At 51.2% G+C, this 25,479-nt stretch overlaps 1 protein-coding gene across 1 annotated transcript in view; it reads right to left on the bottom strand.

Moving 5' to 3' along the window:
- Positions 1-25,479, bottom strand: part of COL15A1 (collagen type XV alpha 1 chain) — a 98,413-nt gene that overhangs the window by 54,001 nt on the left and 18,933 nt on the right. Inside the window, exons 3-6 of the mRNA XM_028145945.2 lie at positions 9,276-9,823; positions 7,796-7,870; positions 6,226-6,306; positions 298-445 (exon numbers count right to left, since the gene is read on the bottom strand). Coding sequence (XP_028001746.2) covers positions 298-445; positions 6,226-6,306; positions 7,796-7,870; positions 9,276-9,823 — 852 coding nt within the window. The remainder of the gene's footprint in view (positions 1-297; positions 446-6,225; positions 6,307-7,795; positions 7,871-9,275; positions 9,824-25,479) is intronic.

The following is a 25,479-nucleotide window of genomic DNA, read 5'->3' as shown; positions in this document are numbered from 1 at the left end:
ACTTGGCCCACAGTAGGTACTTAATAAGCAGCAACAGTGATTACAAGCTTTTCTGCTAAACCCCAGATCCTTCTGGAGGGGTAGTCTGGGGATTGAAAGTCCAGCTATACAATATTAAAAGCCATCTCTGCCATTTACAAGCCATGGAGCCTCAGCTGGGTGACTTGATTTCCCCACCTTGTTTGTCAAAGGCAGAAGGTTAAATGAGGTGCTCTACGTTCCACACGTCACCCAGGTGGGCGCACAGTCATCACTCAATAGAAAATGACCATATGCGAAGGCACCCCCAGGACTTGCCTTGCTCAGTGCTGCTGTTCAGGATGGCACTCAGGTTGGTGGTTTCCAGGGTCCCCTCAGGTATAGGCTCCCCAGAAAGTTCCGAATCCTCAGAGGGAAAGGTTGGAGTTGGAGGCGTGTTAATGGGTTCAACTTTTGCTTCTTTAGGCTGAAGGAAGAAAAAAAAAAATAGACCCAAAAACATTTACTTGGCAGGAAAGCAGGAAAAAAGGGCAGTGAATAATATCCCTGGAGAAAATAATACATCCACAAAGTTCTGAGTAAACCCAGAAGAAAGCTTAGACCTGCCTATTGTGTACCTGGGCCATCACTGACCCTGCCAGGCCCTGAAAAAGGTGCATGTAGGAGTCACTTAATTCTGTTCTGTTTACAGCAAGGCTCTGCCAGACTTGACTGAAGCTCTCTGAGCACAGAGACCACATTTCTGTATCCCAGGCTGGGAGAGAGGAGGTGGTCAATAAAGATCTATTAGATCAGGGAATGAATGAGTAAATGAACACACAAGTGAATGAAGTAGGCTGCATTCAGTGAACGCTGTATAAATCCAATCCCAGATGTGCACTGGTCATGAATGCCTCTGAAAATAAGAGATGGGTGTGGCTCCCTTTTTTGGACACTTCAGCTTCTGTGTAGTTTTTCCAAAGCCAGTTAATTCCTCAACCAACTAGGAAAGAAAGGAACAAACAAAAAAACCCCAATAGTGGGAAACATAGAGCAGTTCAGAGATCTAGGCAGAAAACTTGTTTGGCAGGGGTCGGGGGGTCAGCAAAGGTCATGACATCACGCCCAGACCCAGGCTCTGGAGAGACAGGGCTTGCCAGTGTTCAAATAGTCTCATCCCTTTCTGAGCTCAAGGGGCTGGGGGATGAAAGGAAGGATCCGGCTGACCATAATTGGACCTGTGATGTGAACCAGAAACAATTAAGACACTAAGACTTCTGGATTAATTTATGACTGCAGCCATCACTTACCTATCCTGACTAATAACAGAAAATTATTTCCTTAATGTCAGAATCTAGTGTATAAACAATGAATCTCTGGTCCATCAGAACAAGGAGGGTTTTTATGGATCTAATAGTTCTTAGAATCTAATGGTTCAGTTCTGACGATCAATCTTGGGTCAAATCTCAGCTCTCCACCTATTTGCTTTGTTATATTGGGCAAGTCATATAACCTCACTGAGCCTCATTTCCTCCTCTGTGAAATGGGGCCAATGATAACTACTTACAGGGTATAAAGTGCATGGAGGTGCTCAGAACAGGGCCATAGTATGAGCCCATCAATGTGTCAATATCACTAGAATCCTAAAGTTTGAGAAAGAACAATACCTCAATAGTGATTTTCTCTGGTATTAAAGATGTTTGTTTTATCGTTTTAGTTACCTGCAGTTGTGGGTTTTAAAAATAATGAATATGAAATATTTGTGTGCTAAAAGAAGAGTATCGTTTGTTGTATTGTAAAATCTCCAGAACAATAAATGAGGTGGGGCTAGAAGTCTTCCAGGAGTTGGGCCTTGAAGAATGAAAACAGCTTCTAAAACCAAGGATGGAAGAAGGCATTGAAATGACAAAGGACACAGCATTGTCTGGGTCTGACAACCTGTGCTTGGTGAGGATTCCAGGACAGAAGCAGGGGGACAGAGCCAGGAAGCAGAGAGAGGGATGGGGGCTGAATCTTTGGTGAGAAGTCTTGCCTTGGGCCTGGGCCATCTGTGGGGTGTTAGGCTGGGGCGTGGCACAGGCAGGTGTGTACTTGGAGAGTTCACCCTAGTGCCAATGAGAGCACGGGTTTGGGGAGTTGAGGTTAGGCCAGGAGACCAGGAAGCTGCACTGAAGAAGCCCAGTGAGGCAGGAACCAGGGTGGCATTGTGGGAGCAGAGAGCAGGGACCACCCCAGGAGGGGCTGTGAAGGCCTTTAGGACTCCCCCATTCCTCCCAGCTGCTTGGTGACCTAGCAGGGGAGTAAGGACCCTGTCGTAGGCAGTTCCTCTCCTCTTCCTGCCGGCATCCCCTGATGGTCTCTGGAAATCCTGACTCCAGCCTGGAGCAAGGCCGGTGGCTGGAAGTGAAGTCACTTTACCCGGGACTTGGGCTTTGAGACGAGGCAGGTAGGGCAGGTGAGGATGCAGGAAACGCAGGACAATAAACGAGGTGAGGGTGGGCTGAGCTCTGTAACTCAAGGTGGCAAAGGTTGAGTTACAGGAAATCACCGACTCCAGTCTGTCAACCAAAAACCTCCTTTGGAATCTCCTAAGAAGGGGGCCACAAATCCCCGCTCAAGGGCAGAGCGTGAATCTGGGGAGCTGACCCTTGGTGGTTGGTTTTCGGGGGTTAGTGTGGATGGAGACCAGTGTGGTCGGTGACAAAATAGGAATGCCGAATCTTAAGACTTTTTTATTAAAAGTGTGGTGATTTGCTGAGGCCACACTCATATTCAACACATATTTCCCGAGGCCTTACTATGTGCCAGGTCCTTGGCTAATCCCTAGGGATATGGAAATAAATAACTAAGATAGGGTGGCTGTCCTCAAACTGTTGAGCTACGGGGACACACAGACCCAGACCCAGACCCAGACACAACAAACGGCGACTGAATGTGACACATGGGAGAGCAGAAGTGAGAGCCAAGTGCGGGGAGGGAAGTTGGCCATGGCCTCGTGCGGACGGGGTCCTGAAGGACAAGTAGGAACTGGCCAGGCACAGAGGGGGCGGAAAGGGCTCTTTGCAGACAGAACCCAGGAGTGAAGGTGCGGACGAGGGGAAAGTGCTGGGTGTGTTTGGAGAACTGTGAGAATTTGGGTGTGGCTGGAAGAGAGATCTTGGCTGTGGGTCAGAATCACCTGCAAAGCTTTTGGTAAGTACAGCTTCTTGGACCGCACTTCAGACCTTCTGAGTTTGACTATCAGCCTAGGCAAGAGTTTTCTTAAAGACCTCCCCATCTCACTGTCTCTCACCACCCCCACCCCCCTCCAGAACACACACACAACTTGGATGCACAGCCAGGGCTGAGGACTACAGGGATATTAATTCTAACTCGGCATAAGATAGAACTTTCCAGAAATGGAAAGCTGTGTCAGCAGAAGCTGACTTAGCAGGGGGAAGAATGGGGTAGCAGGGACTCCTGCCTTAAATGGGGAAGGAGGTGAGGAGGGGCTGGCTGTTTAAGGCCATGATTCAGTTCTCAGGTCATGGCTTGTGTCTTGAAGGGTGGCAGTTGGAAAGGGTGAGGACAGGGATGTAATATTCATTCCCAGAGAGAAGCCAGACAGAGAGGGAGGGGAACGTCTGAGAGCGAGAGGGAAATTCCCCCAACTTGGAGGGGGGCAGCCATGGAGTCCCTCCAGGAGATGGTGAAAGGGGAAGTCCCAGCTCAGGGTGACATGACCGAGGGCATTCTGGTCCCTCCCCGGAGGACTCGCCCTGCCACCTCCTCCCTGGCAGTCTTGGACAAAACGCTACACTCTTCTTCTCCGCCTCAGTGCATCCTCTGGGGAATGAATGGAAAAACCCGGCCCTGCAAAGGCGGCTGGCGGGAGGGAGTGCTCTGCAGGAGCACAGGGGGTTCTGAGACCCAGGACATGCTCTCAGACTGAGCCTCAGGACCGCAGCTCCAGGACCTCCAGGCCCAGTGCCACAACTCTCTTAAGGACTAAGGGCAGCCACAAGGGTTTGGCATGGGGAGGGGATCCCAAGAGAAACGGGCCCCTCTAACACATCACCTCAACCCTCACAAATAGCCTCTAGTCCAGGGGTCCTCAAACTTTTTAAACAGGGGGCCAGTTCACTGTCCCTCAGACCATTGGAAGGCCGGACTATAGTTTAAAAAAAACTATGAACAAATTCCTATGCACACTGCACATATCTTATTTTGAAGTAAAAAAACAAAACGGCAAAAACACCCGCATGTGGCCCGCGGGCCGTAGTTTGAGGACACCAGCTCTAGTCAATAGGAGCATCCACAAAGTTCCCTGAGAGCTGCCTGTGCCAGGACCAGCCCGTGAGTTTCTCACGGGTCAATTCATCCTACTCTCTCACTAACCCTGTGAAGCCGCCCGCGCCATTCTAACCGAGGAGGAAACTGAGGCTCAGGAGGTGAAGTCACTGGCTCCCGGTCAGCAACCAGTGTTAGGTGGCAGAGTTGAACTCACACTTGGTGGGACTCCAATCTATACCGGTTCCCTTAAAACCACTGAGGAGAGTGGGGTTGGGGAATCTGGGAAGGAAAGTGTTTGGGGTGCCCCAGAGACCACCGAGCCCATCAAATGCCTTTTCCACCTCTCCAGACACTTTGGGGATTTATTCTGTTCTCATTCCCTGCTGCAATGCACACCCACATCTGCCCTTCACTGCCTACCCAGGCCCAGGACAGGAGGCCCAGCTAGCGTCCTGACTCCACCACCCTGTGACCCTGGCAAAGCCACCCTGTCCTTCTGAGCATCCACCTCCCTTGCAGGGTTGTTGCAAGGATTCAATTAAGCCATACAGACAAAGCACCAGCCACACAGCGGGTGTTGAAAAATGCTGGTCCTCTTCCCTCCCCTACCATTTCTCTACTTCTGTCCAAAGCTGCCCATCTCCAATGCCCCCTCCGTTAGAAAAATCTCCCTGACCAGGCCCTCCCCCCTGATCATCTCATGCTTCAAAGCCTGCTCCCCTCTCCCAGGGCCACCTTGGGTTACTGGCATCTTTGCCTGAGTTGGCCTTACTCCTAGCTGTGAACTGGTGCACTTTGGGGGGCGCGGGGGGTGGGGAGAGGGCAGCATCAGGCTAGAAGGCCCAAGAGACCACCATTCTGTGCCCTGGACATGCTGATGCAGTGGCCAAGGGCTGATGGGCACACAGGATTGCAACACTGCTCAGAGCCGAGGTGGCCACTTTGGACCCTTGACTTCCTGCATCAAAGCTGCCCAAGAACTGGCACCATCACCCAGGCCAGCAGCTCAAAGGCATGGCTTGAACCCTGGCTGAGACATAGCCTCAGCTCTGCCCATGCACCTGAGAGCCAGTTTTGTTCCGCTTGCTGGGCCTCAGCTTGCCCAGCTGTAGAAAGGGCATCTTTAAGAGGTGACCGTTAAATCCCTCCAGCACTAATAGACTATGGTCCCGTCCTACCCCGCTTACACACCTCTGTCGCCAGAGGTCTATAATGTATAGCCTCTTCCTTCTTTCTATCTCTCGGCTCTTCGATCAGAGATGAGTTTATAGAGGGAGCCAGACCAGTTGAGATGGCTGGGCTTCTGTGTTCAGTGACTCAGACACTGCAGGCTGTTTTCATTACAGCGGGCTCCTTGGTGTCTCCCCCGTCTGACTCAGTGCTTTCGACACCACTTCCTCGTCTGGGACACAGGGCGCATTCCCAGGAGGGTGGAGGCCTGGCCTCTGGGAGGATGGCTGACTTCGCCATGGGGTCTGAAGTTAGCTCCTGGGAGGACTTAGCAACTTGCAAGAGTGGGGGCCCTGACTTCCTTCTCATAGCCAGAGTCCCCAGTGAGCAGATGTTACAATAGCCACCATTCAGGGACACATCCTTCATGCCACACATGGGTCTGAGACCTGGCCTTGCACGATCTCATCTAACCCTCCCAACAACCCCACCAGGTAGGCTTGTTGTTTTATGGACGAGGAGCTGAGGCTCAGAGAGGCTGAGCAAGTTCCCCAAGGTCACAGAGCTGGGAGGCAGCAGAGCACAATGTTTGCCTCTGGACGGCCTTCTCATGCCGCAGCACAGGTAGCACTCCTGTCACTGATGCTCCCATGCACTGGGGTTTTGCAAAATGCCCTGTTGGCCAGTACCCTCCTGCTCTCCGCAGATGAGCTGACGGTGGAAGTCACCGATCTGAGAACCAAGTGGTCAGACCCAGGCACTCTCCAGTAACTCTCGGGCCCCTAAAAGCTGACCCAGATGACCTGGTGGCACCCCAGAACTCACCGGGGCTTGAGTGTAGGTGTCGGCTTCTAAGATCTCAGCGACCCCGTCTGTCTCCTGAAGCCCGCTGGCCTCTCCGGATGCCTGTGTGGAGGCAAATGACACCAGGTAGAGGGCGCAGGTTACAACTGGAAAGTCGGGGAAACTGCCTCCTCCGATGGAGGACCGTGTGTGTGTGTGTGTGTGTGCGTGTGTGTGTGTGTGTGTATCAGAGAGGGACACAGACAGAGACAGGGAGCGTGAAATCGAGGAGAGCACGTGCATGGTACACATGCTTGGTTATTCTTTTTGTTTCCTTCCACATTTTATTGCTCAAACAAACAAAAAAACCACAGCAATCAATTTACAGTCTCTCTAACATACCTACTTGCATTTTGTCCAGGTTCCCTTCAATCTCCCTCAAAAGGCACTCGCAATCTGCGCGGCTGTCACGGGAATTTTACATTGGGAGCAGTTACATTGGACGCATGCCTTCCTGTTGCCACCTCATCTTCATAATTAGCCATCTAATGGCAGTCAAGGAGCCTGGGTGCTGTAGACTCTTGCCTTGTGCCTACTTTTTCAATATTTTTCAGTAGTCACAGCAATGCATAGATGGAGGCCCACGGACACGTGTGGCTTCCCTCCTCTCAGCTCACCGACATGCTGGGCCTGGACCCCGGCCTCGAGGAGTGCAGACATGCTCACAGAGCCAACCCCCACCTGGGAGGCTTTCCAGCTAAGCGGCAGCCGTCTCTACTACCTGAATGAAATCAACTCGTGTTTTGTTGGAGGGTTGATACCACCCAAAGAGGAACAGACATTCTAGGGCTCTGCCACGCTCTGTGTCATGCTATGGACATCCTGCATCATGTATGGCTTCTGCCTGGAAGGCCTTTTCCTCTTCCTCTCACCACCACTCGCCTGTCATTGGTCAGGCACTGACTCCTCCCTGACCTGCTCTGGCTCCTCCTCCCTCACCTTCCTGCACTGTCACTGGAGTTGGGTGGTAGGTGTGGTTTATCCCTTTACCTCCGGCATCCCCCCAGGTCTGTCACCTGGCAGGTGCTCGGTATCCCCGTGAAGGCAGGGATGAAGGAACAGAGGGAGGAAGGGGGAAAGGACCTATCTTTTTCCTCCCCTGCCCACCACCCCACTTCCATCTCAGGAACTGATTCGTTTGCCAAGCATAAACGCTAAATTTAGGCTCCCTCTTAGAGGAATTTACACCCAGGGTGTCTTAGAGTTTTAGCTTCGATTTTAGAATCCTGACACCCTTTCTTGGCAGGAAGTCTGGAAACCAGGCCACTGGCTGCCTCAGCTGCAGAAACACCTAACACCTTAGGAAAAAAAACACAACCCCCCACAAACACCAAAGAGATGGCTGAAGCTCTTACAAATAATAAAATAAAGCCCAAAAGCCCAAAATAGGACTTGAGGCAGCACTTGCCAAGATGAGAGATTTTAGAGGCTCCATGACGTTGGGGATGAAGAATTGCCTGGGCACCCAGCCTTTCCCTGGCAGATGGGTTGTTGGGGCTGCAGGGCCCACTGTGGGGGCAGGGGGGGGAGGGAGGGTTAGGGGGGAGCTCACCGAGGATTCCTCAGCTTCACATCGCTTCTCAGGAGCCCTGGAGTCGGGGTGGATGGTGAGCTGCTGTATGGAGCCCTGGGGAAAAGCAGAGAGGTCAGAAGCCACCGCTTGCACGTTTATAGTACAACCATTAGTGGAAATACGATTGTTTTTGTAACGGAGAGGAACCAGTGACAGGGTGGTGCTGGCTGTGACAAGCAAACCAAGCCACCCCTAGGCCCGCGCTCATTTTTGGGGGGGAGTGCCTTTGCTTGAGCCAATGTAATTTGAGCCCCACTGTCTGGGGACCCCCTTGGGGAGTATTGTGTTCAAAGCACAGACTAACACAGCGGCCTCCTAGCTGCTCCCAGGTCTCCAACTTGTCCGGGGCTGGCCCTAAATGCACGTCTCCCTCTCCAGACCGGTCTTTCCCCTGCGGCCGGAAGCTTGTCGGCTGGAAGCCTCGCCCCAAGAAGAGCTGCCAGCCCGCCTCCCTCCCTCCACACTTTCCTCCTCTCCCCACGCCTGACACCTCATTCTCCACAACCCACCCAGAGCGAGGGTTTAAAAACTGTTCGTTGGATTTTAACTTCTTAGAAATCTCAGTCTTCCGGCACACCACAGATAAACCCAAACTCCACCCCACGGTACGGTCTCGTGTCAGTAAGCCCGAAGTCAGTCCACGTGCTGCCTAAATAACGTAGGGGTTTTCTCTAGAATGGCTTGTTCATAATAGCTCATTCTGACGGTAAAGTCCGTTTTCTGATATTTTTTCAGGGCACATTGTCCAAAAGGAGAGAGAGAAGCTCTCTCCCTCAGGCATTCCGGCTTGTTGCACCCTCTGCAGAAATCACTGCATCGGCCACCCTCTCCAAAGACACACATCACCGAAGGCTCCAACAAACCCTCCTCTTTTCAAAAATGAACAAAGTGCTTTCCCACAGGCCATCTCGGTTGACTTGACAACCCCATGACGTGGGTTGTCTTCTCCCCACTTCCAGATAAGAGAACACAGAGAGGCTCAGAGGACCCAGGACTGTCTAACCCAGTGGTCGGCAAACTCATTAGTCAACAGAGCCAAATATCAACAGGACAACGATTGAAATTTCTTTTGAGAGCCAAATTTTTTAAACTTAATCTTCTTCTAATGCCACTTCTTCAAAATAGACTCGCCCAGGCCGAAAACCGACTTCTGCTCATGGGCCACGAAGTTTCAATCACACTGTACGTGCGCGCCCGCACGTGGTATTTTGTGGAAGAGCCACCCTCAAGGGGCCAAAGAGCCGCATGTGGCTCGCGAGCCGCAGTTTGCCGACCACTGGTCTAACGCATCAGGCGACACTGAAAACTCAGGACTGGGATCCAGGTATGGGGTTCCAGCCTAGCGTTTTTCCCACCGTGCATGCAGGCCTCTTTGAGGACTCAAGGATAAAATAATAACAAGTATATCCGCTCATGTTAGCCACACAGTGTCCAGCGACCTCCCTGGGTTTGGACTCACGATGAATTTCTCCAGCTTCCTGGCCCCGGCACTGCCCACGAAGAGCCCTGCTCTGGGCTCGAACACCAAGGCCCGGGAGGAGCGCTGGAAGTGGGCGCGGCTGTGCTCCTCGCAGTCCATCAGGAGGGTCACTTCCTCGCCCTCGACGATCACATCAAACCGGTTCCACCTGTGGGTCATGACGGGCACGGAGAAGGCGGCAGCCTCCCGGGACACGGAGGAGCCGGGCTCTGTGTAGTAGAGGATGACCCGCTGGTGGCCGTCCTCCACGGCCGAGAGCTGCAGGCCCAGGTGGATGACCGTCTGGTAGGTATCCGTGATGGCAAAGAGCATGCCGCCTCGGTCGCTGCTGGGCTTCACGGTGACGCTGATGGCAAAGTCCCGGAAGAAGGTGGGCGGGATGAGGACGCTGGCCGGGCGGCCCACGTTGGCGCCAGGCCCGAAGCTGTAGGCCGGGAAGCCACCGTAGCCTGTGACAAAGGACACGGATGGCGACAGCGGGAGGCCAATGATCTCCATGAGGTCCACGTGGGCCTGGGAAGCCGGTTCTGCAGGGAGGGAGAGAGAGGCCACGTTTCACACATATGTTCAACTATGCTTGGAAGCGAGGAAGGAACCGCAGAGGTCACCTGAGACGACCTGAGGCGTGTTAACCTGCACCGTACAGAATAACCGCCGCTAGCCAGGCGTGGCCAGTGAGCTCTGAAGGGTGGTTGCCCCCCTGAGATGTCTCATAGTGTAAAATACCAATTTCCAGGACTTCGGTTAGGCAAAGGAATGCAAAACACTTCATTAATAGTGTTTACATTGATTACATGTTGAAATGATAATGGGGGGAAATACTGGGTAAAATAGATACACTTTTAAATTTTTTAAAAGAATAATATGAGAAACAAGCATGTGCTCCCCCCACACTCTCCTGGCTTAAGAAAGAAAATACCAATTCAGCCGCAGCTCCCGTGAACTCTCCAGTCCTCTTCCCCTGCCATGTCCCGAGGCAGCCGCTGGGGGGACGTGGAGTGCACCATTCCCACGCTGACTCTGAGTGTTCATTAGGTGAGGATGTGTCTCTAACACAACGTGGGACCACTGCATGTCTCTAAACGCCATATACATGTCGGCAAGCCGCGTGTACTCTTCTGGCACGTTTTTCCTCTAATCGACACTGTGTTTTTGAGGTTTGTCTTTGTTGATGAACAGGGCTCTGTGACCTATGTTTTAATGACAGTACTCTACGGTGCAAATAGCCATAATGGATTTCTGTGGATGGAAAGTGAGGTTTCCATCATATTACAAACATGACTGCTATGGACTTTCTTATACATGTCTCCTCGTGTGTGTTTACCTGCACAGGCAATTCCACCATCTGGGGGTAGGATTATTGGATGATAAGGGGATATACACTCACAACTTCACTGAATGTTGCTAAAATGTTCCCTGAAAGCCCTCACTGGTTGCTCAGTGGTTAGAGCGTCGGCTGCAGATTGATGGGTCCCGGGTTTGATTCCGGTCAGGGCACATACCTGGATTGCAGGCTCAATCCCTGGACCCTGTTGGGGTGTGTATGGGAGGCAACCAATTGATGCATCTCTCTTACATTGATGTTTCTCTCCCTCTCTTTCTGTCTCTCTCCCTCCCTTCCACTCTCTCTAAAAATCAATGGGGGGAAAAATATCCTGGGGTGAGGATTAAAACATAAATAAATAATAAATAAAATGTTCCCTGAAGCAACTATGCCATTTTTTATTGAGACATAATTGACATACAGCATTGTGCATCTTTAAGGTGTATATAATGTGTTGACTTGATACATTTATGTAGTGCAATATGATTTCTACCTTAGCTTTAGCTAACACCTAAGGCAGTGGTCGGCAAACTCATTAGTCAACAGAGCCAAATATAAACAGTACAACGATTGAAATTTCTTTTGAGAGCCAAATTTTTTAAACTTAAACTTCTTCTAATGCCACTTCTTCAAAATAGACTCGCCCAGGTCGTGGTATTTTGTGGAAGAGCCACACTGAAGGGGCCAAAGAGCCGCATGTGGCTAGCGAGCCGCAGTTTGCCGACCACGGACCTAGGGCATGTCAGGTAATCATCACTCCTTTTTTGTGGTGAGAACATTTAAGATGCACCTGTACCGTTTTACATGCCCACCAGCAGTGCGTTCTTGCCAACATTTAGGGGAGGCAGAGAGATGTGATTTGGGCGAGGCCCATGGGGCTTTCCAGCTACAGAAATCACGTTGATTTCTTATTCCTCTCCAGTGCCTCATGCTGTTGCAGGTCCTCCTTCTACCTTGAGTGCTTTCCCTCTGTCACCCACCCTACCCAGCCCCACGCCACTCAGTTATTTTGCCAGGATACCTCCGTTCATCAAGACTCAGCCTGATCTCACCTCCCTTGAAACACCTTGTCTCACCTCCTACACCTACACCCGCTCCTCCCCTTCCTGACGCTGTACTGGATGTCCCCTCAGTGCACACTGGGTCCCCCACCATAACCCCCAGCACACTGCATTTCACTCTTGGGGGACGTGTCTCTCTCACCATTGGACCATGAAGACAAGGCCCACACCATGCATCTCGGCCCAGTGCTGATGAATGAATGAATGAAGTCCAACCCGCTCCTCTTACAGAAGGTGTAAGTGAGGTTCAAAGAAGGAAGGGGTTTGCTGGCTACGAACTCGGACCTGATTCTCAATCCAAAGCTTTTTCTCTCCAGTTTGCAACATGCATTAAAACCGAGATTGATTAACGTATGACAGACTTCAACAAAAGGCATAAACAAAATGATTGATGAATCTGGTTAAATTTAACTACATAGAAATTTTTAAAATTCTGGAGAGCAAAATAAAAATCCCCACAATGTAAAATAAAATCCCCAAATTGGACAAAAATATTTGCTACATATATTACAAACCACAAAGTAATTATCCAGATACACAAAGCCAACGAGTAAGCAGGAGGGCAACAACCCAAGAGAAAAAATGGGCAAAGAATAAGAAATTCTCTCCACAGCAAAAGAAGTAAAAATGGCTCTTAAACACAGGAAAAGACAGACAGCCTCACTCAGAATGAGAGAAACGTAAGATAGACTACAAAGATATACCCTTTCCCTATCAGCTCGGTGAAGCTAGAATACTGGCTAACGTGGTATTGGCAAGGGCTGGAGGAAACAGGCCATCTCATGCCATGCTGGGGGGAGAGAAATTGGCGTAACATCTGTGGGAGGCACTTTGCCGATATTTATCCAAATCACCAAGTGCACAGGTACTCTCCGATCCAGTAATTACACCTCTATGAATGTTTTCACAGATAAAGTTACATGTGTGAAATGTGAAGCATGATCAAGAATATTCATTGCAACGTGGTTAAATAAAGAACAAGTTTTTTATTTATTTATCCCTACAATGAAATACAATGCAGCCTTTAAAAAGCTGCGATCCCAGCTTGGCTGAAGTGGCTCAGTGATTGAGCATCGACCCATGAACCAGGAGTCACGGTTTGATTCCCGGTCAGGACCTGAGGTTGTGGACTCTATCCCCAGTGGGGGGTGGGCAGGAGGCAGCCGATCAATGACCTCTCTCATCATTGATGTTCCTAAATCTCTCTCCCTCTCCCTTCCTCTCTAAAATCAATAAAAATGTATTTTAAAAAAAGGTGTGATTCCAGCTATGGGCAGGTGGCTCCATTGGCTGGAGCATCATCCCATACAACGAAAGGATGAGGGTTCGATTTCCGATCAGGGCATGTACCCAGGTTGGGCTTGATCCCCCATTGGGGAGTGTATGGGAAGCAACCAATCAATGTTTCTCTCTCTCTTTCTCTCTCTCTCCCTTCCTCTCTCTAAAATCAATAAACATATTCTCAGGTGAGGATTAAAAAGAAAAAGGCGTGATTCCTTAGTTATTAACATGAAACAATCCACAGGATGTATTAGGTAAACAAGGTACAAGATAGAATCATTATCAGAGTTTTCTTTTCACTGGCTACTCTTTTCTACTTTTCGTACATGGTGTGAAAAATATAGACGCTGACATATTTTTTAAAGACATTCACTCCTTCCATCCCCCTTTACACATTACAAACCCTTCTCTTCTTGCTTTTACTCACTCAGATATAGCCCATCTCTGTATAAGTGGGTGGGGGAGGGGGATGAGGAGGGAGGAGAGAGAGTGAAAAGAAATAGAAATAAAAGCAAACACCCCATTGAGATGTCTTTTCTCCCTCCACAGTTTAAAGATAAAAACAAAACAAAACCGGGAGCCCCTGCTGACAGCCCGCTTTCTTCTGCCTTTGACCGGTGAAAGCTTTTCCTCCTGTTCCCCTCTCTCTCCTACTGAGAACAGGAGGGGGAGCTCCTCTGCGGGGAGGCTCCAGGCTTGGGGGATGTGAGGTTCCACCAGGAGCAAATGGGCCAGAGCCTCTCACACGGTCATTTATTTGCAGGTGGTATCCAGGGTGTCCCAGGGACAGGTGGGGGTTTAGGGGGGCAGGGGCAGGGGCTGAAACATTCCCACTGGGACGCCTGCTTAAGTAATACAGCCCAGGCTTCCACGTGGCAATTCTGGGAATTATTGGTCTCAGACAGATTCTGCTTAAAAAAAAAACAACCCAAATCTATCCTGGTTTAATAGACAGAGAGACAGTGGTCAGGAGGAGAGCTCCATCACCGGGAGACGCAGCCAGGAAGCAGCAGATGGGGCATCTGAAGGCTGGACAGAGGGAGGTGTGGTTCTGCTTGGGGGGACGTGCAGCCACAGGTCTCCTGAGCTGGTGCCCCTGCCGCCCAGGCCTGACATGCACGGGGAGACTTAGTGTGCAGGCACCAGCTGCAAGGTCTTATTTCCACTGGGTCGGCCACAGGGGGAGCCAAGACACAAGTCTAGAGGAAGCCCAAGTCAGCGCAGCCCTGCTCTCAGCAGCCCCCACCTCCCTCCACACACATTGTCCCATGGCATTGTCCAGTGGCGGGGAGCAACCCCTGGCCTGGAGTGACCTGTGCTTAGGGCTGCACCTGGGCCTGCTGGCTCATTTACCCTTGGCCTCTGGCAGAAGGGCCACCTGCTCAGGCAGCCACCGGGGAGGGGAGGGAAGAGGAGCCAGAGCCAAGACAAACAGGCCTAGCAATTTGGTCCATAGGCTTGTCCTTGAATGGCTCCCTGCTGGGCGGGAGGGGGTGTGTGTGTGGGGGGGTGGAGGTCACAGCTGGTGGGAAGATAGCCTACCATCCTGGAGGGGCAGACTGGAGGGGGGCATGCTGATGGGGGGCTGATCATAGAACTCTGGCCTCAGGAACCTCGGGGCCCTTCACGGGAAGGCACCACCCTTCTCCCCAGATAATAGTACCTACCTCAGAGGACATTGTGCAACTTGAGTAAAATAATATGCCTAAAATGCATAGCTCATGGGAAGTGCCAGGCAGAGACTGAAGCCCTGATAAAGGTTAGTGAGGTCAGGCCGGAGGTCCCACGTCTAACAAGGACCTCACTGCATGCTCCAGGCTCCCTGACTCCTCCAGGACGCCCGGACCACGGGCCCAGGAGGCTCCCAAGGATGCACACAGCCATGGGGCAACAAGGGGGTCCAGGCAGGGAGGCAGGGCTCTTCAGGGGAGTCTCGGCTCTTCCATCGACTCTATCTGTGCTCTTTGGCAAACTGCTTCCCCTCCCTGGCCTCAGTTTCCCCATCTGTGTATCAAGGAGTCATACAAGATAGACTCTCAGGGCTGTATCCACTCAGACATAGTCTATGTGTTTTCAGTGTCTTTAAAACACCTCCTGGGGCTGAATCTGACCTCAGTCTCAATCTCATGCCATTAATGGGTAGGGATAACTTTATTTGCAATGGGGTTCTTCAACATACTTTTCCAACTCATTAATTTGATAACATTTATAAAGCCCCCACATCGTGCCTTGTGTGGTGCTGGGATATGGAGCTGAACCTAGAATGCAGGTGGTGAGGAAGCTCATGGTCCAGGGATCCAGGTAGCAGTCATCTACTCACAAGTTCCAAAGCCTTCACGGATGAGGTTGAAATGCCATTCGAGACACCCTCTGTTCATCTCCTCATCCTCCCCCTTCCCCTGTGTCTGTCTATGCTCACGCTGTTTCTTCTATTAGTAACAGCCTTCCCCCACGTTCTCACATTCTCACAGCTGATTCTTTCCAGGCTCACTTAGCTGCACCCCAAGACACCCGAGTCCCACCCCTGCCCTACACACAGAGCCACAGGCATGATCCCCATCAGGGCTTGGTACAAAGCAGGCACTCAGCAAAGTGGCCGAAGGAAAGGGGACAGACAGATGCCACGGGGCTTCATTCCCCTAAAGACTTCGGTTCCAGAGCAGCTCTCTGGGGCGGCCCCTCCCAAGGGCACAGGGAGAGGCATGAGACCGCTTCAGAGATGGACCAGGAAGGGGAAAATCTGAGCAGTCACCGCAGGGTGCGACTTTCCTCCTAGGGGTCCAAAGCCAGTTTCCACGGAAACTAGGACAAAATCCTAGCAATAAAGAAACAAACAAGGCAGGGTTCGGGTTCTCCTTCCACATAGACAACAGCGACCCGCCCAAAGGAGGTGAAAAACTGCTGGGAGCACCCCCCCTCTTTTCCTCCTCTATGGACTCCAAGATATCTGGCGCCTCTCCTCCCCAGTTGGGGCTCAGTTTCTCATTCTGTGTAACGGGCTGATTCAGCTTGTCCATCTGGGGAGTCCTGGGCTTTGGAGGCTGACCTCCTAGGGAACTCTATCTGGCTTTGCAAAGCTCCAGCTCACAGATGACATCCGGGACCCAAACCCAGTACTCCCGCATGTTAGCATTTAAGGCCAGAAGGGGCTAAGAAGCGTTCCTCTGGCTCTGGGTCAACAAGGACTGCGGAGAAGCCAGACAACCAGAACCTGAGGGGCTGAGGACATCCCAGGACTGTGCATGGCAGTGGCCCCTGGCGGCCATATGGAGAACTGCACCTTTAAGAAAACCAAGGAAGGGTGGCAGCTTGGAGGGATACTTAGTCTGTGCCTGGGGAAACTTAGGAGATGGGGGGGGGGGGGGGGGGGGCTGCAACAGAGTTAGAGAGAGAGAGGTGTGGAGTGCAAGTCTGAGGTCACGCGGGGCCAAGTCAGGACTAGAATCCAGATGCCTGCCTCCCATCCTGTCCTTTTCCTACACCAGCTGCCTGGGAAAACAAAAGACGCCGCTCCTCCCCACGTCTCGCATTCCCACCTGTGGCTGTGACAACCCACAGGACACTTCAGTCAGCTTTCATAGGGGCACGCTGACTACTTCGAACTGGCTGGTGTATTCCCTGGGGGCAGCATCAGGAGGCCCAGAGGACCCCATGCTGCTATGGCCAGGGGCTGGAGCCAACAGACTAAGGGTACACAGGCAAAGTTGGGGTGACTGCCCTGGGGACCCCAGCAGGGCTACTCTGGCCTGGGTTTCCCTAAACTCAGTCCCTGCATAGAGAAGAGGTTCCCACTGCCTCTTTTGCTGCCAGCAGCATGAGCGAGGGAGCCGCAGAGAACCCACCTCCGTGTCCCTCCTCCTCGCTCCTCCTCAGGCTGTCCTGCCTGGGAGAGGACATTGTTGCACCTTCTCAGGACTGTTCTTTCCCTTCCCTTTGGCTACCCCTACAGGGAGGTGGCCCCTGAGACTCTAGTTGTACCAAAGTCAGACCTCCTGGCCCATGTCTCCCCTTCCTCCCACCTCCCTGGAGAGTTCAGCAAGTCTCAGACTCTATACACAAAGAGCAGCTCACCATCTAAAAAGGAGTTTCCTCTGCCATACACCCACGGAAAGGCCATCCGCTTTATGCTTGCACATCTCCACTGCTGGGGAGCTTACTCCCCCCACAGCAACGCTGACCCCTGCTGGACAGATCTGTCTTCGGAGCTCTTTCTCCTGGTGAGCTCAGGCATTATCTCCCTGCAGCTCCCACCTTCCGGGCTGGGCCTAGCTCTGCCTTCAGGGATCGTACACAAGTCAGCCTCAACTTCCACATCACGGTCTCTCAGATATTGCACAGCGCGGTGGGCCAGCCTGAGAGGCATAGTCCCTCTCTTCTCTGAGCCTCAGGTTCCTCATCTTTGAAACGAGAGGCTTGGAGAAGATGGTTTCCAAAGGCCCTTGATAGGTCGGAGGGCCTCCAATTCTGCATTTTCCTCATCTCCCGTCTAATTTCTCTAACCACCCTTAACTGTGGTTCCTTCAGCCCATAGCCTCAGGCCTGGAAGGAATGACTCCAACAGCGATCAGGACAAAGCCAGCCCTCCCACTTGGCTTTGGACAGAGCAGTCTGGCCGGAGGCAGGGAGTGATGTGCCCAGGAAAATGTCACAGCTCCGCCTAGAAGGAGACATCACCCCACCCAGGCTGGAGTCCCCAGCGGCTCTCGGCTCTCTCTACCTGACTCCCTTCCCGAGGAAAGTGAACACCACAGATTTTATGCTTCATGGGGTCCGTCTGCACCCAGTAAAGCTGCAAGAAGTTCTTAGAAAAACCTACCACCAATGCATTTCTTAGAAAAAGAACCGTTTCCCTGCCAGGGAAAAAATCCTGGATCGACCTAGAAGGGAGACCTGGGCTTGCCAACAATGAAAGACCTCATTTTTCCAAACTACAGAAGAGTATTTTTCTACATGTAAACCTAGACCGCCTCCTTCCCTTTTCCGGTTTTCATATATAGCATAGGAATTTCCCTGCTCAATGAACTTACTGTGTGAGCTCCCCTCTCATCTCTCTCTCTCTCTCTCTCTCTCTCTCTCTCTCTCTCTCTCTCTCTCTCGCCTCTGGCCTAAACTGAGAATAGGATGTTTTTGAAAGGAGCTGGAGGTGGGCAGAGCCTGGCAAGGTGTGGGCCCCGCAGTTGGCTGCCCTGCCCAGCAGCTGGAAGAGCTGGGCCCAGCTGAGAGCCCCAGTAGGAAGGTCCCCACCCAACACCCTCTCCGGTTTCCAAAGCATCCTTTCACCTGTTCCTTCCTCCAGGAGGAGGACAAGGCAGGGATCATGCTCTCGTTTCACAGAGGAAAGAATCAAGCCCCAGAGAGGGGAAGTAACTCACTCGAGGCCCCAGGGCAGGAGCCAGCACTGAAGACCCAACACTGGGCTCTGCCCATTACAGCCCACTGCCTCCCAGGCTTCCCTTGTGACCTGGGAGAGAAGGGGCTGCCCATCTCTGGGTCCCCCTAGTTCCTGTCCATCCCTCCATGCCAACACCCTCACTTCAGTCTGGTGGTCAGTCCCCTTCCTTGTCTGTTATGATTAGAGATGGGCTACTGGGCATGGACCTTGCAGGCCCATCTCTCAGTCCCCAGCCAAGGGTGACCTATGGCTGAATGACAAGAAGCAATGAATCCGCAGCCAAGATGACTGTGGGCTTGCTGTGCGACAGGCACCGCCCAAAGAGCTTTCTGCTAATCATTTCATCTTCACTACTGATTCTCTATGAGGCAGATCATGTCATTATCCCCATTTTACAGGTTGGAAAATTGAGGCTCAGAGAAGTTAATTTCCGCTCCAAGGTCATGAGGATGATAAGCCATTGGAGTCTGGATTCAAATCTCAATCGGTAGTAGAGCCTGGTGTGCACATTCCAGCCCCGGCCACACATCAGAGTGCCCCGGGGAGCTTTTACAAAGTCAAAGTTCCGCTCCTCCCTGCCTGGCCCTATGGACGCAGAGTCTTCCAGGGCCGGGCCTGGGTGAGTTTGATGCCCTCTCCAGTTGGCAGCCACCGGTAAGGGTTAACCCCTCGGGCTTTGGTGTCAGACAGACCTAGGCTTGAGTCCTGGGTCTGACACTAACTGTGTATGGCCTTGAACATGCCACTTCAGTTCTCTGTGCAGTGAGCTCACAGCATCGTTGGGAGAATGGACAACGCAACGAGGGCCGTGCCCAGAACACTCAGGGCCCAGTGTGAGTCCTGGCCAACTGGACCGGCTGGCTGTGGGCCAGGCACACGCACACCCTTGCCAGTTCCCCTCACAGCCACGGAAAGAACTAATAATATCATTAGATAAGGAGTCCCGGCGACTAGGGAACTGCGGAGGTCAGCCTGGAGAGAGTGTGGTATGACACCCTCATTCTGAGACCCAGGTCTGCTCGCCACCACCCCCTAATTGGCTCCCGTGCAAGTCACACAAGCCTCAGGAAGCGTGCGTGGGTCTTGCTGTCTTGCTGAGGTGAGGGTCTTCAGAGCCCTCCTTTGCCCCCTGCCCAAACCTCTGTTCTGAGGACCTGGGTCTGGAACCATCTCGGGGACCATGCGCACTGCCCCACGTGGCATGGCTAAAGCCGGCAGGTGTGGGCAGACGTGAGCAGCCACGGGCATCTGGGAAGAGCGTTGTAGTCAACTGCTCTGGATTTATGGGCCTTCCTTTTCCATCTGGGGAACAAGGACTCTTTGAGTGTGACGAGGGCCTTGAATCCTGAGGATGACATCAGCTGGAATGAGTCATTCCTCGGCAGGCGGCTCTGGAGGGCTGGCCAGGGCTCAGCGAGGAAAAGGGGCCTGGGGGAAAAGGGGCCTGTCAGGGGCACACGAGGGGCACCAGACAGGAACACTCGATGACCTGATGGAAGAGGGCACCCGACAACTCGCGGCTCCCGAAAACCGCCAGGCTGGGCACTGGGAGGGGGCAGGGAACCTGGACAGGCAGGGTGAGTGCAGACACTGGACCAGAGGGTGTCAAACTGCATTCCCCAGGGCCAGGCGGAGGGACAGCGAGGGGGCCACGGGCAAGAGGAGGGGAGGCTGAGGAGAAGGCCTGCCCCTGAGCCCCCTAACACACACTCACACACAGATTCACACTCGTAAAAGCACACTCACGGAATACTTTTGCCTATTCACAACACACGCTCACACATTCACACATAACACACAGAAACACACATCTTCACCCACACCAGTGGTCGGCAAACTCTTTAGTCAACAGAGCCAAATATCAACAGTACAACGATTGAAATTTCTTTTGAGAACCAAATTTTTAAAACTTAAACTTCTTCTAACGCCACTTCTTCAAAATAGACTCGCCCAGGCCGTGGTATTTTGTGGAAGAGCCACACTCAAGAGGCCAAAGAGCCGCATGTGGCTCGCGAGCCACAATTTGCCGACCGCGGACCCACACTCATCCCACACTCATGCACACTGACACCTTCACATGCTCATACTCACACTTACACACACACGTTCATGCATGGATACTTTCTCAAGCTCTCACACGTTCATGCACACTTACCTGCCCTCATATGCACACTCACACCAAATAATTCAGACTTAGTTTGTTTAATATATTGGGTTCCGATTACAGCCTCATGCGAAGAAACAAACCTGCAGTTAAAATCAACCCACTGAACCCCTTCCATGTAACGGATGCTGAACTGGGGGCACCGCGGGGAAGACGTTTGCCTAGGGGCCCACAGAGAGTCTGCAGCCCCCTCTTTCTTCCCTAGATGCCTCTTTAATGGTCTGGAGAGCGTTGATCGCACTTCCTACACACAGGGTTTCCGTCTCTCTGATGTGGGTACATTTTCTATATTTTCTTTCTTGTCAGTAAAAAACCTCTGAATATCAAATTTGGCTCATGTCTTCACCAAGTGTTGAATTCAATTAACTCATTTTCTTAGAAGCAGTGCTACAAGTGGCTGATCAATAAATATGAACAGCTGACCTGGACAGGCGATACCTGGGGCTTGGCACAGAATCTGGCACAGGTAGGTGCCCAATAGATGTTAATTTTATGAATGTATGAGTAAACGCATACGAGTAGCTCCTGTGTATTGAGCCCTTACTGTGTCCAGGGCACCAAGTGGTTTCAACCCTGGCTGCACGGATCAGGGGATGTTTAAACACACTGATGCCAGGCCCACCCCGAGAGATGCTGAGTCAGCTGGTCCAGGAGTGGCGTGGGCATGGCGAGTCTGCCCAGCTCCCTAGGTGACGCTAATTCACAGCCTTCATTCTTTACTACAACCCTAGTCTTACTGTTCCCAACCTACAGATGAGGGAACAGAGGCACAGAGAAGTTGAGTAGCCTGCCCACAGGAACACAGCTATTGGGTCCCAGAACTGGTGATTGAAACCCTCATCTGTCTGATGCAACAAGGTGAGTCTCTCTCTGCTCCTCTCCAGGAATGTCACCTCGACCCAAGGCTGACCCACTCCAGGGAACACACCCTGACCATTGCAGCCCTCCCTGACCTTGGGCACATCTGCCTCTCTATTCCCATTGTCTTGACCACCTCACTCAGCACCGTGCTTTAGCTATCAGGAACAGGGCTCTACTGCCCCAAGAGATAGTCTCCCATGGCCTTCATCTTCTGAGCAGGGCTGGGGGCTCAGGTCGTGCTGGCTACCTGGCAGCCACTGCTCTCATTTTGGCAGACCTGACATATTTTCAGAGCTGGGAAAAGGATCTCCCAGCAGCATGCTGTTGGGGAGACTCAGCCAGCTCTAGTTTCAAATCCCAGCTCAGCATAGAAAAGCTGTGCAACTTTGGACAAGACACTTCACCTATCTTGAGTCTCAGTTTCTGTATCTGTAAGATAGGAATAATGCCACCTACTTCTGGAGAGAGTTTTGAAAATAACCTGAGACAGTAGACAAAATACTGAGCAGAGGGCCTAGCAAAAGCATCCAGTTAATAAAGCATAGTGGCTGTGGTTATTGTGGTTATTATCAATGACAAATGTTTTTTCCTCTCCCCTGAACTATTGTCTATAATTGCCATGAATGGTAGTTTCAGGTAATTTTCCCTCTCAGTCTCAGTTTTCTCACCTGCAAAATGGACTAATACAACCTCCTTCACTAGGTTGCAGTGAGGGTCAAATGTGAAAATGCTTCCTCAGGTGTGTGCCTGCCCAGGTGTAAGAAACAACATGGACAGGGGGCTCCCAACAGGTGCCTGAGGCCGAGAGTGCTTTTTGTTTTTCTCAGATTAGTGAAATTTGAACAGACTGAAGTGCTATAATGTGGCCAATATAACTTCATACACAGAATTTCCTGTCCCAGCCTGGCAATGGCTTTGGTAAAATGAGGCCAACCCGAGGAGCTGAAACCTGGAAAACTGGAAGCAGCAGCAACTAAACTCTGGTAACAATTGCCCATATTGACTATAGTGGTTTGAATGATGGCCTTCCAAAAGCCATGTCCATTGAACCTGTTAATGTGACCTTATTTGGAAGAAGAGTCTTTTGCTGATATGACTACATCAAGGATCTTGAGTGAAGAGATAACCCTGGATTACCCAGGTAGGTACTCCAATGAGAAGTCCTTGAAAGAGACACACAGGGCAGATTTGACAGAGGAAGAAAAGAGACCTTGTGACGATGGAGGCAGAGGCTGGAGTGATGCAGCCCTGAGCCAAGGAATGCTGACAGCCACCAGGTCCTGGAAGAGGCAAAGAGGACTCTCCTCTTGAACCTGCTGACACCTTGACTTTGGGCTTCTGGCCCCCAAGACTTCACAAGAATAAATTTCTTCTGTTTTAAGCCAATAGTTTGTGGTAATTAGTTGCAGCAGCCAAAAATCGAATACATTCACTGAAAGTTTATTATTTGCCAAGTAGGACCTAGATTGGGTCATTTAATACTCACAAGAACCCAGTGAGGAAGGTGCTCTTATCTCTATAAACGAGGAGCTTGAGCCCTGGCTGGTTTGTCTCAGTGGACAGAGCATTGGTCCGCAGGCTGAAGGGTCGCAGGTTTGATTCCAGTCAAGGGCACATACCTCAGTTTCAGGCTCAATCCCTGGCCTTGGTAGGGATGCATGCGGGAGGCAACCAGTCGATGTGTCTCTTTTCATGCTGATGTTTCTGTCTCTGTCTTTCCCTCTCCCTTCCGCCCTCTCTAAAAATCAATGGGAAAATATCTGCGGGTGAGGATTAACAAAAAAGAAATAAACAAGGAGACTGAGCTGCAGAGATATTAGGCCACACAGCTAGTAAGTGGCAGAGATAAGATTTGGACCCGGACAGCCTGAGTTCAGGCTCCTTAGCCCATCTCCCCTTGAACCTGCTTAACCAGGATACCAGTGGTTCCCAAATATGGTTCCTGGACCAGCAGCATCGGTATCACCTGGGAAGTGACCAGAGATACAAACTCATGGGCTCTACTCCAGACCTACTAAGTCAGAAACTATGCAGTGAGGGCCAGCACCTGGCTAAAGCCCTCCGGGTGATGATACTCACTCATTGTCATCTGCCCTGCACCGCGCTGCTGCGGGTAGGCGGACAGCAGGAACGGAGGCCAGCTATGGGGAATCGTGGAGCAGGAGACAAAAACAGGCAGAGAGCAGCAGGGCCGAGACTCTGGCACAGGACTGGGCAGAGTCAAACCTAGGCAGGGCCCCAGCCAAGATAGGGCTTCCTCCTAATCATAGCACAGCACATGAGGGACATCCCAGCCCTACTGATGGGAGGCTGAGTCCCCTGGTTAGTAGATGCCACTAACAACAGGAGGGCCCTAGGGCCGGGGGTGAGGCAACCACGCAGCCCCACACTGGAGGATGCAGAGAGGCTTGGGAGCGCTAGGCCACAGTCTGGGCATGCCGGGCGAGGGTTCTAAAGCTTGCGTTCTCAAGGGAGCTGGTCCCCAGGGAAAGCCTGTCCTAACTGGGAGGAGCCCATGCCTTCCAGGAGGGCAGCGACAGCGACTTCCCTGGTCTCCCCAGCTCTCCTGGCCCCACTAGGCTTAAGGTGCCTGAAGACTTCCAGAGAAATCCACTCCAGCCACATGAGAAGCTGGGCCTCAGAGGGACTCCTTCTAGATGCCTACACATGAGTCACCATGTTGCCCAAGAAACCCTCCCTGGCTGAGATTCCCAGGAAGTTCCTTTCCTCCCTACTCTGTTATCTGTTTACTCGAATGTGTCTCCCACAGGATTGTGAGCCCTCCAGGTAAGGATGCATCACCTTCTATTTCATCTCTTTATCTTCCAACTTCTACCCCCTCCTCCCTGCTCTGTTATCTGTTTACTCGCTTGTGTCTCCCACAGGATTGTGAGCCCTCCAGGTAAGGATGCATCACCTTCTATTTCATCTCTATATCTCCCAACTTCCATCCCCTCCCCTCTAGCAAAGGGCCTTGCTGGGGTGAGCAAAAACTGAGCACTGATGGATGGATGGATGAATGAATGAATGAATAATGCACATGTGAATGAATGAGCTTACTAGATTCTGGACAAGAGTGATCATATGCTTATCTTATTATATAGTATTTATTATCATCAATCACAAAGAATTCTAACGAATGCTAGCTATTGTCATAGTAATCCCACCAGCACCATTTAGCTTAATAGGCATTTAATAGCCTCGTTCTTATCTGACCCCCCTGATTAAGGTACAGTGGAACCTCGGTTCTTGAACTTATTTTGTTCTGGAAAGCTGTTCAAGGAGCTATCTGTTTGGAAACCAAATCATTTTTTCCCCATTAGAAATAATGTAAATTGAATTAATCCTAAATGATTCCCTGTTTTAAACTTTCTTGTATACAGTACATGTCTAATGTATTGTTTAATCTTTAAACACTTTAAAAACAAAAAGGACATGAAATGTATAGTAAAAAAATAAAAATTTTTGTACTTACCTGTAATGTTGAGAGCTATTTGAATATGGAGAGGAGGGATGGAGGGATGAAGGGATAGAGGGGTGGAGGGATGGTGGGATGGAAGGATGGAGGAATGTTATTGTTGGGAAGGGGAGTCCCTTTCCATAAAAATATTGGGTAGCTGTTCTTTTGGGGCTCTTTCTCGCTCTAGTTTCTTTGTTCCACTAGAACTTGCTTCAGGCTCCCTGGGCCTCTGTCTCACTAAAAATCTATCCAATGATGTTTGGTTTTGTCTGCGTTTTAACACTTGCCTGAAATGAAACACTATATTGTCAGTGACAAGTTTATCGCATGGCTTGCTACTTCTTTGTCAGGGTGATATTTGTCCACAAATACTTACAGCACAACATCTAGAGATGTTAACAACGCAAGGCTTAGCAGTAAACTGACTCATACTTGCGCATTCTTTCCTTTGTTTGTTACCTGGGAGACTCATGACTCATCATCCAGGTATCAGCATGAAAGGGTTGTCGGGTCGAGAACCGAAGATTTGCTCGACAACCGAGACATATCTTTCTGTGAGCAACTTGGCTGAGAACCAAATTATTTGAGATGGGAGACATTTGAGAACTGAGGTTTGACTGTGTAATGGAGTAGAGGCACC

The sequence above is a fragment of the Eptesicus fuscus genome, chromosome 15 (assembly GCF_027574615.1).
Source record: "Eptesicus fuscus isolate TK198812 chromosome 15, DD_ASM_mEF_20220401, whole genome shotgun sequence".
Lineage (NCBI taxonomy): Eukaryota > Metazoa > Chordata > Mammalia > Chiroptera > Vespertilionidae > Eptesicus > Eptesicus fuscus.
Note: the sequence above shows the minus strand (reverse complement) of the source record. Positions and strands in the feature narration are given on the sequence as shown.